General features: G+C 47.4%; 1 protein-coding gene across 4 annotated transcripts in view; it reads left to right on the top strand.

The window, feature by feature from the left end:
• HPCAL1 (hippocalcin like 1) overlaps window positions 1-13,797 on the top strand; it is a 51,972-nt gene extending 38,175 nt beyond the window's left edge. For 2 of the 4 annotated variants that reach the window (XM_048937612.1, XM_048937610.1), the window contains 3 exons: window positions 9,766-10,165; window positions 11,362-11,467; window positions 12,571-13,797. In XM_048937612.1, coding sequence (XP_048793569.1) covers window positions 9,788-10,165; window positions 11,362-11,467; window positions 12,571-12,668 — 582 coding nt within the window. In that variant the 5' untranslated portion in view covers window positions 9,766-9,787 and the 3' untranslated portion in view covers window positions 12,669-13,797. Of the gene's footprint in view, window positions 1-9,762; window positions 10,166-11,361; window positions 11,468-12,570 lie in introns of all 4 variants that reach the window. The other 2 variants (XM_048937611.1, XM_048937609.1) reach the window with 1 other exon arrangement.
• The last annotated feature ends 1,816 nt before the right edge of the window (window positions 13,798-15,613 follow it).

The raw sequence follows: 15,613 nt of genomic DNA, 5'->3' as shown, positions 1-15,613 counted from the left end.
GCTCTGTGCCACTGCATTAATGCACCCTTATCTATAAGGAGGGGAGAGGATGCTCCATCGTGAGCACGGGGAGCAGCCTTGGTACAGCCAAGCACAGATTGACCCAAAGCAGCCCTGGAAAAGCCAAATCCCCTTCTTGGATGGGTTCCCAGCACAGATAAGGGAACGCAGTGTCACTGTGCAAGTAGGGGCAAGGGCCTGGTCCAAGATGGTGTGGGTGGTCCTGGTGGCCAGAGGCACAGAGAAAGGAAAAAAGATGTCTGGGAGGGGATGGGAAGCCAGTCAGGAAGGACACGCAGGGAACAGTGGTGTGGGAGTGATGCTCTCTGAGATCCTCTGTGTTTGTAATAGGGGCAGATCGCCCATAGGACTATTAAAACACTGTATTGCAGGATCACACATAGCACTGTGTGGAACCCATTGGCACTCAGGCACCTTCATGTCATTCACTCTAGCCATGAATTTGGCATTGCCATGGGCTGTTCCTTGCTGTGCTTTGTCTGACTTCAGCAGAACACAGCTGCTTCTCAGCTGAGTGCTCACAGTATTGCCTTAATATGAATTACTAGAGATAAGCTGGCAGCTTTATAGCAAATGTACGTTTACCGAGCACATTTTGTTGTCCATTGAACCCAGAACCTGGCAGATAATTGCTATGACAAATAGTTTGGGCTCCTTCACTCCTTTGTAAAAGAAAGGAGGAGCTGATCTCTTAATCTCTCTCAGTTTTGGAACAAGTGCAGTTTCGATGGCTATCTCGGCAGGTTGAAACCACAGACGTCTGTTCCAAGCCAGTGGGTAATTGCTTTGTGCAGAGCCATTCATGAACTAATTTTTTCCTCCAGGAAGCTGAAGTTTGTTTGTTCAATAGCATTTCAAAGTAGTGCCATTCCTTACCAGAGAGCATGTGTGCGCAGTTCTGCTCTTTCTGACCTGCCTATGTCTTTGGTTTTGTTTCTTGAGTATGATTTGGAATATATTTTCCCCACATTGCATCTTAATGTCTCTAGCCTGCTGTTTTCCAAACCTGTGGTTTCCTTCCTAGTCTCCCTCATTTTCCATTATTAAATCATCCAGCCCACTGCAAACTCCTGAGATGTAGATTTAAACAACTTAGCCGCAGCGCACATTTTCCTGTACTGGGCTTGCAGGCAGACTGTGCTCCTCCAGTACACTGAGTGTGTTGAAAAACAGCAAGCAAGGCTTTCTTCACAAGAACTAATGCTCAAGGTAGAGAATATGGCAGGAAAGAAGTGCAGCAACTGAGTAATTGCATTTAAAATGAGTAAATCACAGGGTCACAGAGGGGTTGAGGTTGGAGGAATCTTGGGTCCATCAGGCCCAGCCCTGCTCCAGCAGGGGCACCCAGAGCAGGGTGCCCAGCATCACATCTGGGGGCTTCTGGAGAGCGCCAAGGAAGAGTGGTGCTGGGGCCCTGCCATTTCTTTCAATGGCAACCCTTTTGGTGTTCAGCAGCGCATTGGAGCAGTGCTATTTAAAGCTGTGGGCTGTAGGATATAGGAAGCACTTCCTCCACGTTGATCTCTATCCAAATTCTGCAGACGCTTTTGTCTGCTTCCTTGCAGTCCCCACCCTCCTTGGAGTCACTCCAAAGCCCAGGGCAGTGCGCTATTGTTTGGCAGGGTCATCCTTAGCTGGGTCTCCTTTCCTTTTCCAAAACAAAGTACTGCTGCACCAAAATGCCCAAGACTGGAGGCATGGGCTGGAGAATCAGAAGAAATGTCCATCTGTCTGCTCTTGCCTTGCCACTCCTTGTGCAATTGGAGACACCGGTGTTGCAGAGAGGAAGTACAAGGGCTGGCCTTCCTCAGGGAGCACCATGGATGTTTGCTGCTGCTTTTGTTGTAGCTGTGAATCTGTGGGGGATAGGGAGGTCTCCAGAACAGCTTTGTTCTGTCTTCTCTACCATAGAGGGTTAAGAAGCTGAAGTAAAGTTTTCACAAGGACGCGAGCGCCTGAAATTCTTTTAAAGTATTGCCTATTCTTATGTGGCGCCAACTATTTCCAGCAGCTTTGAAGCTGGCTCCCCTGGCCGTGGAGGTTGTGTGTTCCCTTTTCAATAAGCACAAAGTGTGCTTCATGGGCTCCAAGGCTAAGGGAAGTGGCCTTCTTCATGAATGCTGACAAGTGATGTCGGCACATGCTGGGAGAGCACACCACGCCAGAACCTTCCATTTAGCACCTTGTTCTCCATCAGTGTACCCCTCCTTTTAATCACCAGCACATCCTTTAAACACTTTTTTTCTGTTTCTCCATAGAGGAAAGAACTAAATGATAAATTATGGCATTGGTGTTGCGCAAATGGTCCGCTGACGAAAAAGTCTTGTTGACATGGTTTCTCACACAGGATTCCTTCTCTCCACGCAGAAAAGTTGCTGCACATTTCTAGGAAAACAGTTGTGTCATCCTTGAGAAAGGGATATTAAAAAAAGTGGGAGCCTGGTTGTTAGCATGGATCTTGGTTTGTGAAAGGTGAGAAACAGGTAAAATGTTGAGTGGGATTTTCTGTTGCTCTGTTAGAAGTAGGGCTGCCCAGTGGTTGATACCAGACACAGCCTGGAGTTTCTTCGGTGAATGGGAGGAATGATAAAGGAAAAGAGAAAAGAGCAGCTGAGGACTGTGCCTGGACCCTCAGAGGTCAGCTGAGGGCAGTACCTTGGCACAGCCAGACCTAGAAGACCTTATCTGTCTGCAGCCTGGCACGGTAAAGCCTTACTGGTTACGTTCTTTTTCCTTCACTAAAACAAAGTTCATAAAGATAGCGCTATCTGAAAGTGAGATCTTAAGGTGGTGTCACAAGTGGGGCTTTTTCTCCCCCCCCCAACAATATCCACCATCCACATAACCATTCAGAGCAGACCCCGTTTTCCTGTTTTTCCAGCCGAGCCCTTCACCGATGGGGCACTGAGATGACAGGGCCAGGCTGTGCCCCATGTGTAGTCTCAGGGGGAGGTCAGCTCTCCTCATTTCATGCCTGTTGGGGGCTTCCTGCCTCAAACCCAGCTCATCTCCTTCCTGTCACCGTACCCATTTAGGGAGGAAAATACACCCATTTGGCCACCACTGGCATCACTTAGAAATAAATTCAGTTAGATTTGATTTTCCGCTTGCCGTCTTTTGCAGCCTGCTGACAGATGCAACTCCAGGCAGCCCTCCCCGCAGCGATTGGGAAAGCACATTTGATGTGGGTATTGCTGAGATAGAGCCCCGGGGTGGAGGTTAATGAGAAAAGTGATGTCTGGGCTGGGGATGGCACGGTTTGCTCCTGAGATGATTTGCGTTCAAGTATTGAATGCCGCACAGAAATGCCAGAGGAGGGAATAGATTGTCCCACAGCTGCTCTTTGTTCCCCTAAAAATGTCATCATGCGCCTGGATGTGTCTGCAGCTGTCCTCTGCAATCTGGTTTCAGTACAAGGTGCTGAAGCTATGATCTCAAGGCACTAAAGTTGTGCTGACCCTGACCTGTTCATAAAGCTCCCATCATGGCACTGCCCTTTCCTGCAAGCTGGGTGCTGCAGACATGGCTTCCCTGTAAGGAATAGTAACCTCTTACCTTCTGGCTCCTTGCTTATAAAAAATAAAATAAGATCTGACATTAGCACAGCCACCTGCACAAAGACTGAGCAATGCCCTCCTCCAGTGCAGAGCTTGGGCTGGTTTCCAGCACCACCATATTGGTGGGATGCTCTTCTCACACAGTTATTTTACAAAGCTGTTGTTTTACAGAGTTTTCTACACCTGTGCAGAAGAAAAAACAGTGCAAAACACTCTGTTTGCTTATAGGTCTTCAATTTAGGCATTTGTTTCATTCAGCAAACAGGAAAATAAAGGTGTGAAGAAGTAATTAGATTACTATCATTAGTAGTTGCACTGAAGGGGAAAGGAAGCAGTGTTTTGAGGAGAATTTTGTTTGTGGTTTGGTGAAATCTATTTTTGCAGGTGAATTAAGTGGTGGCTTCTGTCCTTTATTAAAATGGTGATACATAAAAACAAGCAGTGGTATAGAGAAGGTCTGTGTAGAAAGCTAGGTGAATAAAATAGAGATGTAGTTTTGTTCTGTTTGAGACTTTGGCAACAAAATATTGAGTAGCAGTAGAAATTGTTAGCAATAATTGTGTATTTGGTCAATGAAAATGTTAGTTGCAAACCATCTTCCTGTTTTCTTTCTCCCTTGGTGTCTCATTAAGCATCTAAACAAATGGCAGTTCAATTTTTGAGGTTGCTGGTTGGCCTCCAAACCCACATTTTTGATCATCTTACTAAGCACACCTTTGTTAAGTAAGGTTTCCCTTCAGTTCCTCACCAGTCTTTGAAAACCATCCCAGCCCTCCTCCCTGCCTGAGACAGCCCCTCTGGGATCCCCTGGTTCCTCAAAGCCCCCAGTCTCAGCACCATACGTGCAGCTGGGAAAACAGTCATGTCACATCTCTTTTTTTTCCCACTTAGACATTATTAGCTGTGGTAGTGGTCTCACAGAACAGCCTCTGAGGGCTGCTTATCAGCTGTCACTGTCTCTTCTCCAAGTGTCTTTGTCCCCAGACTCTTCATCTTCCCCACGTGAATGGCGCTGGTGCTGTGGGCTCTGCTCAGGTGCAGTTGGCTGGCACTTGATGCTGCCACGTTTTGGTAATTCTTGTGATGCAGAAGAAATGATTCGGTTCAGTTTCCTTTTCCCCAAGGCTGTGATTATTCTGCAGAGAAGGCAGATATGTAAAAAGTGGGAAGATGGCATTTGTTGCTCAAATCAGTACATGTCTATCCTTTAGTGCAAGCAGACATGACTTTTAAGAAGTCAGTAGGCCACTGAACATCCTGTAACGCTTTAGGGACTTTGTAATGGTGGCTCAGCACACCAGAAGGGAAAAAGAGACCAGTCTGTTGCCGCTGTGTGACTGTAGCTGGGCACTGCTCAGTTTTTTGTTCCTGAAATCTCAGATGTAATAAAACTGAATCACAGAACCACAGAGTGGTTGGGTTGGAAGGGACTTCAGGCTGCCCAGGGTCCACCCCACCCGGCCTTGAGTACCCACTGCTCTCTGGGCAGCTGTGCCAGGGCCTCACTGCCCTTTGAGCAAAGAACTTCCTCCTAACGTCCAACCTAAATCTGTGCTCCTTTAACCTAAAGCTGTTCCCCCTCGTCCTATCACTGTCAGACCATGTAAGAAGTCAGTCTCCCTCCTGCTTATAAGCTCCCTTTAGGTACTGGAAGGCCGCAGTGAGGTGCACCTTGAGCCTTTTCTTCAAGCTGAACCTGTGCTGCTTTCTGTCCTTTCCTTCCCTCTGCCCTTTGGGAAGCACACAGAGTTTCTGTGGTTTGTGCTCACGGAAGATTATTTGGAACCACATATCACAATGGTACCTTGAATTAAAATGACATGAGTTTTTCCTCGTGCAACCCAACCTGCTTGGAAAAAAAGACCTTGTATACTAAGACATTGTGCTGACATGTTTTCCTTGCCGTGTAATACTGTGTAAACAAACCAAACATTTTTTTAAAGCCTTGCCAACCCTGCACAGCATCCAGCAGCAGAATGAGGCTGCCTGCTTCTCCCTCGCTTTCATTAAAAAATAAGAAAAGGGCAAAGGGAGGAGATGAGGAACATCCACTCATGGTTTGCTTTTCCTGTCTCAAATGACAGGCTGCATCCCTGCCTGATCTGCTCCCACCCAAATTAACCTAATTTCCTAATTTGCTCAAAATATTTCTATGCTTTTCTTATTGCATTGGGAATATTTGCCCTTTACAGTAATAAGCTCTCCTCTCTGAGTTGGAAAACGTTGTAGAGAGCTCCCTGAGGAGCTGTCAGATTTTCTGGCCCTTGTGCAGGTCTCCAGTGCCCTGTTTTCCTCATTTGCAGCAGTTGGTGCATTCAGGATGGGTTTGGGAAGGTTGGCAGGGCAATGGGGCAGGGGAAGCCCCACAGCCAAATTGTGCAGGGTGCAGGCTGGCTGCTTGCACCCCAAATGGCTTTCAGCTCTGTGCATCGATGCTCAGTGCCTGCAGACTAATTAATTTCCTGAGTTAATCAGGAATACAATCCTGAAGAAAGTGGCAAATAGGAGGAATCCAGAGCCCTCTAAGTGAATTTCTGAGGTTTCAGACATTGTGTTTGGCTCCATGAAATCCATGTGCCATCTTGGGGCATTCCCCTGACATTGCTCTTGGCAGTATTGGAGCAGTGTAATTCTGTCTTTCTTTGGAGAGCCGGGAATGGATGCTCAGCTACACCTGTTGGTCGTTCCCAGCCATAGAATTGGTATTTTTATGATACTTTTCTGGTGCCTGAGTGCATGCTTATGGTGCAGCTTTCCCAGGAGTGTAGCCCTGGGGACATCTGCATCTTTCTGCATGGTGCTCAGTGTACACGCTGATATGATTCCCAGTTTTCTGCAGCAGAGACTGAGGCTGATACAGGTGGGAATCACTTCCTTCCAAGCACTTTTTTATTGAGCTCTTGAAAAAAGTTTAACTTAGAATCATAGAATCATGGAATCCCTAGAGCTGGAAGGGACTTCTGGTCCAACTCACCAGCTTGACAACAAGTTTCAGGTAAGCAGTATGAAATCAAAGCAGGGTTAATCCTTGAACATAAAGAAAAGAGCCCATTTCTTTATTTGTGTTGTTTGCTCTGGACTTGCTGGGTTTCACTTGGCTCTTTCTCCATGCAGAAGAACCTGCAGCTCCTGCAGCCAGAGCTCGCATCCCTGCTCTGAAGGCTGCAGGGGATACTTAGCATTAGGACTGAGTTTGTCCAACTGGTTCTGTTATTAACTGAGAGATGCGGAGAGGCTCCTTGTTGCTGTTAACTTTGTCACGAGGTGTCACTTTGGAGGATGAGGATGCTGCCATGCCATAGGAGTTCACACAAACCCGATATCTACAGCAGTGTACTTGTGTATCCTGTGACTTCTCTGGTGCAGTGTTCGTTGCTGAGAATACTGCTGTTAAACCATGTAAGAGAATCTGCTCTTCACTGCAAAGTCTATGATCTTCCCCAAGCCTGTGTAATTGGACATTTCTCCTTGCAGCCTAGGTCAGACCTGATGCCCATCTCCCAGAAAAGCATGCTCATTATGGGCCATCTTTACAGTCCTGGTTTGCAGCACTATTTGCTATGTGACCTTCCTGGGTGGAAGGGACCAAAGCTTTTATTTGGGCTTCCTGCCCTTTTTTTACAAGGATCAAGCTGCAATAAAAGCCAACTTCAGATCCAGCTGGGTTTTTGAGGGGGTGGCTGTTGCTGAATTGCCCCCTGGAGCACATCTCCATTGCCCCATGAAGCACATCTCTGTGGCTGCCATCTGCACCTGGCTGCAGGAAATGGGATGCAGAGGCTGTGATGAAGGCACAGGCTGGCTGAGGTTGGTGAGGACCTCTGGACATCACCTCATCTGACCTCCCATCATAGTGCAGAGACATAGTTCAGAGAAGGGTGCCCAGCACCACAGCCAGGTCTTTTGGAGACCTCCAAGGAGGAGACCCCACAGCCTCTTCGGAACCTGTGCCAATCTTTGTCACCACTGCTGTAAAATAACATTTCCAAGCAGAGCCTCTCTTAACAAAATGCTCACAGTATCCCCGTGGGCTAATTCTTTTCTCTCCTCTTCTGCACCCCAGGGCACCAGTGACAGATCCGATGCTTTGGCTGTTTTAATAGAAAGTCTTCCACCCCCATGGGAGCCTTTCTTGCATTTTAGCTCACTTCAGAGCAGTGGAACAGCACTGGCTGCCTGCCTTACTCTGCTCCTTGGCTTCAGGCTCCCTTAGCCCCAGGGGCACCATGCTGCAGGTTTGGGACCATTGTGAATCTCAGTTCTGTTCTGTGAGACAAGTGGTGCCAGTTTTCCCCCTGCAAAGCATGCGGCAGAGGTAATATAGAGTATTTATTGTGTGCACTGTGCACTTTCTCTGCTAAAGATCGCTGCTGTCTCACATTCAGGCATTTGAGGTCTTTCCCCCTTTTATTAATGCTATATCCATACTCAAGGAGTTTTGCACAAGGAAGTGCCTCTCTAAGGTGCCATTCCTCTTGCAGTCTTAACTGATGCCATGGAAGCCTCCCTTCAGGAGCTCAGGTCAAAGACAATGCAGTGAAAAAGCCAGCCTGGTCCTGGTGTAAGCAGCGCCCTCTTCCACCATGTCAGTGTGTACAGCCGGCCCTGAGGCAAGGGATTCAGATAGCACAGGCTCTTTAAAAGAACAACAACATGCAAACATCCCAACTACCCGCAGCCCTCATCACAGCACTGACCTGAGCATCCCGAGCCCCCTCCCTGCAGTATCCATTAGCAGCTATCCTCCAAGTGCTCTCGCAGCTAAATTGGCCAACGAGTGATCTGCTGAAAGCAATCGAATGAAATGTCAGTGGGGTGCCAGCAGCAGGGGGCTCCTACCATGATTAATGAGGTATTTAGGCATCGCATTTTGGAGGAGCTACCTGAAACACAATGCACGGCGAAGGTGGCTTTGAGATGTGCTTTAAAAAATTAATGCTAACATCGGTTGTTTAATTATTCTCCACAAATTGGTTATAACAGCAGCAGGGTTACATTTGGGTTGAGCACATTATGAAGCCTTTCAGAAAGCTCGTATGCAGAAAAGGGTTGTGTTTAGATTGCTGCACATTACTTTTCTGACATAAAATCCAAAAGAGGAGGAAGGGTTGAAACAACCTGTAATTTGATGAACGCAAGGATGACGGGGATATAAAGCTTTTGAGGCTGAGATTAAATGAGCATCCATCCAAAGAATAGAGTACATCTTACTGCTATCAGAAGTGTTGACTCCAACAACTAAGCTCCTGCTGTTGAGGGACCTCCCTTTGTAAGGGAAAAGGAAAGTAATGGCACTAAACGTTTCCAAGCCTCCTTTTGCCATCAAGTTCCAGCAAGCAGAGCCATGCAGAGACCTGCAGAAAGCTGCCATGCAGTGGGCAGAAGTAGAGTTTCATGCCTGAAACACAGCTTTTATGGTGAAGAGTTGTGCTGGTGATAGCAGAGCTTGCTGCATTGAGCTGGGTTCTGTCTCCAAGCATTCAGCCACAGGACAGGATGTGCATTTTGTACTTTTCTGGGACAACACACAAAATAAGTGGAATGCAAATGAAATCAGGTTAAATTCAGCTCTCTGCTGCACAGCCCCTTATTTTTTTGCTGACCTGTAACATTCTTGCACGTTCTTATGCATCACTGGGATGTTTATCTCTGGGAATTGCTCAGCCCTGGTATATTTTGTGGTGTTGGTGTCTGCATGCCATGCCGCTCAGCGCTTGTTCTTTTGGCTCTGGATAAGTGTGATGGGGATGCAAAGCAGGGCAATGGCACACTGCTTTGGTTATTGTGCACTGTTACACTTTCTGACAGAAGGTGGTTAACAACTTTTTGCCTGTGGTAGGAAATACTGAGCTTACAGAAGAAGTGGTTGAGTTGAACAGAACAGCCTACCTACCCAATCCCTGCCATGGGTTGGCTGCCCCCCACCAGCTCAGGCTACCCAGGGCCCATCCCACCCTGCAGAGATGAGGCACCCACAGCTCTCTGGGCAGCTGTGCCAGGGCCTCAGCATCCTCTGGGCTCCTTCACTCCCATTGCTGTCCCTATACCAGTTCCAGCTCAGTCATTGCAGTGGATCAGCAGTTTTGGAGGGGTGGAGGTCAGGAATTGGACCTGGGCATCGCAAACTACTTTAAGGGAGTGTTAGCATATCACAGAGATAACACAGATGCTCTCTCATTGGCAGCAGCTGAGCCAGGCTCTGGGCAAGGATGGGGAAGCAGAACAGCAAGCTGCGCCCTGAAGTGCTGCAGGACCTGCGCGAGAACACCGAGTTCACGGACCATGAGCTGCAGGAGTGGTACAAGGGCTTCCTAAAAGATTGCCCAACAGGCCATTTGACTGTGGAGGAGTTTAAAAAAATCTACGCCAATTTTTTTCCTTACGGCGACGCATCGAAGTTCGCTGAGCACGTGTTCCGCACCTTCGACACCAACGGCGACGGGACCATCGACTTCAGGGAATTCATCATCGCGCTGAGCGTCACCTCGCGGGGCAAGCTGGAGCAGAAGCTCAAGTGGGCCTTCAGCATGTATGACCTGGATGGCAATGGGTACATCAGCCGCGGTGAAATGCTGGAAATAGTGCAGGTGAGCCACTGCCTCCGGCTTTACATTTATTGCTGTGACTTCTAGACTTGAGGCTGGAGATGGTGTGTGGTGCTGGGACCCATCATAATTCTCAAGGGGTGGCTTGGGGCCATGGTGGGACCTATGAGGTGCAAATGAGCAAAGGTCCCGAGAGATGAATGCAGCTCTATGCAACGGGCCTGCAGCCAAAGTCTTGCAGTGCTCCCTAGAGATTCCTCAGTGGGGTTTTGATGGGGTCAGAAAGACGTAAATGCAAATTTTACTCTCCTGATTGACCTCAAGTTCAACACCATGGGCTCTGAAACTCAAATCTGAGTCAACATGAGCTCAAAATTAGAAGACCATATCATATTCTCATCCCCTGTAGGCTGAGTCCCAGGTCAGTGGCATCCACCGTGATGGTGGGAAGCTCAGCATCCTGAAGCACGAGAAGGTACTTCTGAACATCAGGGAGCACTTCTTGCTGTGCGGGTGGCCAAGCACTGCAGCTGGTTGCCCAGAGAGGTGATGGAGCCTCCTCCTTGACTGATACTCAGAAACCACCCAGACTTAGAATAAAATAATCAGATTATCTGATTTCAAGACCATTGAGTCCAACCACCCACCTGACCTACCGAGTCCCATCACAGAGCCACGGTGCTGGGCGCCCTGCTCTGGGTGTCCCTGAATGAGCAGGGGTGGGAGCAGATGGGCCCAGAAGTCCTGCCCACCCAACCACCCTGCGACCCTGTGGTTCAGCCCCTAACTGCATCCAAACAAGCATCACACTTGGTGTCCCCAGTGCGTTTCAACTGGGTAAAGAGGTCCACCTTTATGTGCCTTCCTGTAAGTCTGAAAATGAATGTGAATGAGCAGCAGCCTCCCTCAGCCCCTTGCAGAAGGCAGATTCTCACACTGGCGCTTCACTCCTCTATCCTGACTCAGACCTCCTTGTACATTTATCTCAACCCTGATTTTCTCTTAACCTCACCCAGTGGCGTGGGCGCTTCTTTGAAGTGCGAATGAAGACAGGAAAGAAAAATAAAAAGAAGCTGCAGTCAGAAATTCCTATTTGTTTTGGTTTATAAAGTCCCTCATCTGCCTTCTGGGGTCAGCTGTCTTTTTATTGCTGCAGGCTTAAATTATTTTTCTCAGTCCTGAAGCTTTGCAGCTCGGGTCATGTTTTTCTTAAAGCTTTTTATTTTTTTAATACGCAGGCAATCTACAAAATGGTTTCATCAGTAATGAAAATGCCAGAAGATGAATCCACTCCAGAGAAGCGAACAGACAAGATCTTCAGACAGATGGACACAAACAATGACGGTACGATCCCCTTCATCCCGCCCAAGGGAGAGATGCTTGGTGGGAGTGAGGGTTTAGCTCTAGTGTTGAGGAGACCTATAACAATGTGGTTTTATGTCTAGAAAGGCTATTTTTTATTTCAGAGCATTTTAAGGCCAGGTTTTGGTGTCTGCTGCCACAGCCTCAGGGCACATTCCCAGTCCTGCTGTGTTTAACCCTTGACTTCAGCAAGAACATTGCTGGCAACTTCTTTGCTCTTTGCTTTAAAGTATTGCAAGGAAAGGGAAACACTTATAAACTTCCTAGTAGTCATGAGTGTTCTTTTTCAGACCAGCAAAAACTTTAGAAAACACTTTTTTGGGTGATATTAGCCTGAAGCTAGGATGGAAGTGTGCCATGGCTTCTTAGTCTCTTGTGTTGTTTCACCTGGCTTGGGTGCTGCACCCAAATGGAGATCTTTTCCCATTCCTGCAATGGACTGAGAGCATCCTGAAGGGAACCAGTGCTCCCAGCTGGTGACACCAGCACTGTGCGTCTGTGCCTCGAGGCCTGTGGCAGCAGCCAGCAGCACAGCGCCTGTGGGCAGCTTGGGCCATGAAATGGGTGTCCTTTGTGAATGGCTCATGCCTCAGTGTCTCAAATGGAAAAGCCCTGGGGGAGTGGGAGGGAGGTGAGGGGCTACAGAGACAGCAGGGCTGTGCTGCTCACCCCCGACTGTGCAAAGCAGAGATGTGGGGCATCAGGGTTAAAGCATCATAGCAATAGGAGCATCATATTCAAAGCACAACCATAGTCAGTACCGAGCCCTGTGTTTGCATTATTTGTGTAGCTCAGCTCCATGCAAACTGCTGATGACATTAGAATGGTTGATTTTTCTTTTGGCAGCGCTTTTTTAAGTAAGAAATGACAATTTTTATGCAGGATTGTTTTGCAGAAGAAAGATGCATCCAGGCTTAAGGGCTTGAGCAGGATTTGGCTGCCGTGCATCATGCTAAATTCCCCTAGATGCATTTGTGATAGATTAGATATATGTGCACTGCTTGTGAGAAGAGGGCTTTTATTAAGCTGCAGAGAGCAGCGGCGATGAATGACTTCTTTTCTGTTTTACATTTCCTCCCTTGAAGGCAAGCTGTCCCTGGAGGAGTTCATCAAAGGTGCCAAGAGCGATCCCTCCATCGTGCGGTTGTTACAGTGCGACCCCAGCAGCGCGAGCCAATTCTGATGAGAGCGGACAGTTTGCAAGGAGAATCTCAGCTTGTCTTACAAGCTTTGCTCGCAAATGGATGCCTTCTCAATCATTCCTCAACAGTTAGTGGATAAGATACCATTGCCAGATTGTGTGTGTCCGAGTGAAACAGCCCTCGCCCCTCACTAACACCAGTGCAGCTCTCCTTCGGCAGCTCCATTTCTGCTTTCCCGTAATGTTTTGATTCACTCTGCACGCCTAAGGGTAACTGAAAGGTGTTTACATGCAGATGCAAAGAGCTGAATCTCTGCTGGGGTGTCCCGTTCACTTCAGCTGCAGGGAAGGGGATGCCCCATAGGCTTGGGAGGACGCTAGGTAGGACTTTGGCCCAATGTAGCAGGTGGCAGGTAACTTATTTCGCTTCAGAAGTGACTATGTGAGAAAAAACATGTGGACTGAACAGAGTAGGAAGCTCAAATTAAAAATCAAAAACAAAGAAAAAAAAAATAGTAAAAAACAAAACAAAAAACAAAAAACGCAGCTTTCCTGGGCATGGTTCCAGTTTTCTTTTTGAGGAAAATTGCTTGCACTTATCTAATGGTCTTTACTTTCTTTTAATATATATATAAATTATATATATATGGTGAAGTAAAATTTTAAATATGTAGGTCATCTATTTAAGGCATAAAATAGACTCCAGCTTTGTTTCTTCTAGTTGTCCGTGATTTATTCCGATCTTGGAGATGATTGTTGGTTTGTTTATTTTATTTTTTTTTTTTGGTGGTATTTATGCATTAGCAAATTGCTGTTCCAAAAGAAATGCATGAGTAGCAGTTTGTGGGTAATTTCACTCTGTTTAATTCCCGAATGCAAATATTTGTTCATTTTTACTGTCGATCGTTCCGGCGTTACTGTATTAACGGGAGGCCCGAAAGGAGCAAATCCTCATTTTGTATTTCTCAGTGAAGTCCTACGTTCTGGTGGTCGCTGCGTCAAGTGGCTTCGAGTGACCTGAGGTGACGTGAGTCGCACCGCTGTCCTCCACCTCGCTGCACCTCTCCCCTTGCTGTCGATACGTTAATAGTCTCGTGCATTCCAGTGTTATTTAATATCTGCCTAATGCCAAGAAATATTCATTGAAATAAAAGACTACTTTTCTTGTCCATTCCCGTCTTCTTTTTACCCAAGTAAAAGGCTGGTGGATGTGGTGGAGTCACCGTGCCTAGAGGTGCTGAAGAGCTGTGGGGATGTGGCAGTGAGGGACGTGATGGGCATGGTGGGGGTGGGCTGGGTTGGACTTGATGATCTGAGTGGTCTCTTCCAACCTCAATGATTCTACGATTCTATGAAAGTAAAGCCAATCAGGAGTCTGCTTTTCCTGGGTAATCCAAGGGGGAAAAAACCCAGAAAAATATTGGGAAAACACAGGAACATGGTGCCTCCAAGGGGACTGAGTACTTAGATCATGGCTGCTCTGCGGGGTCTTAACATGAGCCAGGCATGTTTTTATTCAAGCACTGCAGAATGTCCCTTTTTTTATATACTGAGGATGGAAGAGTGAGCTTGGTGTAGCTTTCAGACATACATCAAGTCTTCTCCCATCATTTGACTACTTCTGTAAGCGGCCCTTCTTTTGTATGTTCCTGCCATCCCTCCTCTTCTGATTTCTGCTTCTGCCTTTGGTGAATAGCAAGTTTCAGCCACTGTTTGACAAAACCCCAACTGTTCTCACCAGAACCCAAACCATCTTCCAGTCCCAGGTTTGATACTTTTCCAGGCTTCAGTTTTCTCCTCACTACGCCCCTGGTAGAGTTTCCTCCTGACATCCAACCTAAATTCCCCTCTTAGTTTAAAACCACTTCTCTCTGTCCTGTCACTATCATACCATGCAAAAAGTCTCCATCTTGTTTATAAGGTCCCTTTAAGGCTGCAACGCAGTCTCCCAGGAGTCTTTTCTTTCCCAGGCTGAACAACCCCGGTGATCCCAGTGGATGGATGGAGCCATGCTGCTCATCAGCTTCAAGACATTGCCAGCTGGGGAGGGCTCTGCATTCTGCTTCTTAAATAGTGTCCAAGGGCTTAGTGGGAAACTTCAAAACTTCAACTTTTCCAGCAATTTAAGTGAGTATTTTTGCAAATTACATGTTTAGTAAAAAATCACCTAACTTAGTAAAAGTGGATTTTGGAACAACAACAAAAAAAAAGCCCACAAAGCCACAGGTCCATTTTTACCTGGCTGTATTAAGCCATGTAATTATTCTTTCATCATGGAGATATCCAGCATTCTGAAAGCTCCAGCTAGTTACTTTGTCAGCTCAGACTTCTCTGTATGAATTGCAGCTCCTGTTACACTAATTCCACGTTGTGTCATTGCCTTCTAAATAAAGTTCGTGCCTGCCTGCTTGTGGCTCAGCAGCAGCTGTGGGAGCAGAGGATGTGCTGGGCTGGGACCTGCCATGCTTCTGAAGGGTTACATCCCTCAGTGCCACTGCCACGCATCTTCTGAACACCTCCCTGGATGGAGCCACACGACACCTTGCGCAGCCCCTTCCTATGCTCAACCATCTCTCCATGAAGAAACTCTTCCCAGTGCCTAAGTTAAACATCCCCTGATCCAACCTGGGATATCTTTGGTGTCTTCTCTGCTTGGTCCCCAGTGCTGAGGGCTGCAGCGCCATCCTTCCCAGGCACATTTGGTAACCTTTCCTGCACCCCTCAGTGAGGCATTTCAGCACCTTCCTTGGCTTTACACTGCATCTGGCCCACAGCAGCCTGACGCTGGGCATTAATGGTAGGCCATGGTGCATTGCAGTGAACATGCACATGACAGAGAATCATGGAATCATCAGGATTGGAAAAGACTCTAAGATCACCTAGTCCAACCATCAGCCCCTTGTCCCTCAGTGCCATATCTACCCTTCTCTTGAATACCTCCAGGGACGGTGACTCCACCACCTGCCTGGGCAGCCTGTGCCAGTGCC

The sequence above is a fragment of the Lagopus muta genome, chromosome 2 (assembly GCF_023343835.1).
Source record: "Lagopus muta isolate bLagMut1 chromosome 2, bLagMut1 primary, whole genome shotgun sequence".
In the NCBI taxonomy this organism is placed as follows: Eukaryota; Metazoa; Chordata; class Aves; order Galliformes; family Phasianidae; genus Lagopus; species Lagopus muta.
This window is presented reverse-complemented; position numbering and strand designations above follow the sequence as displayed.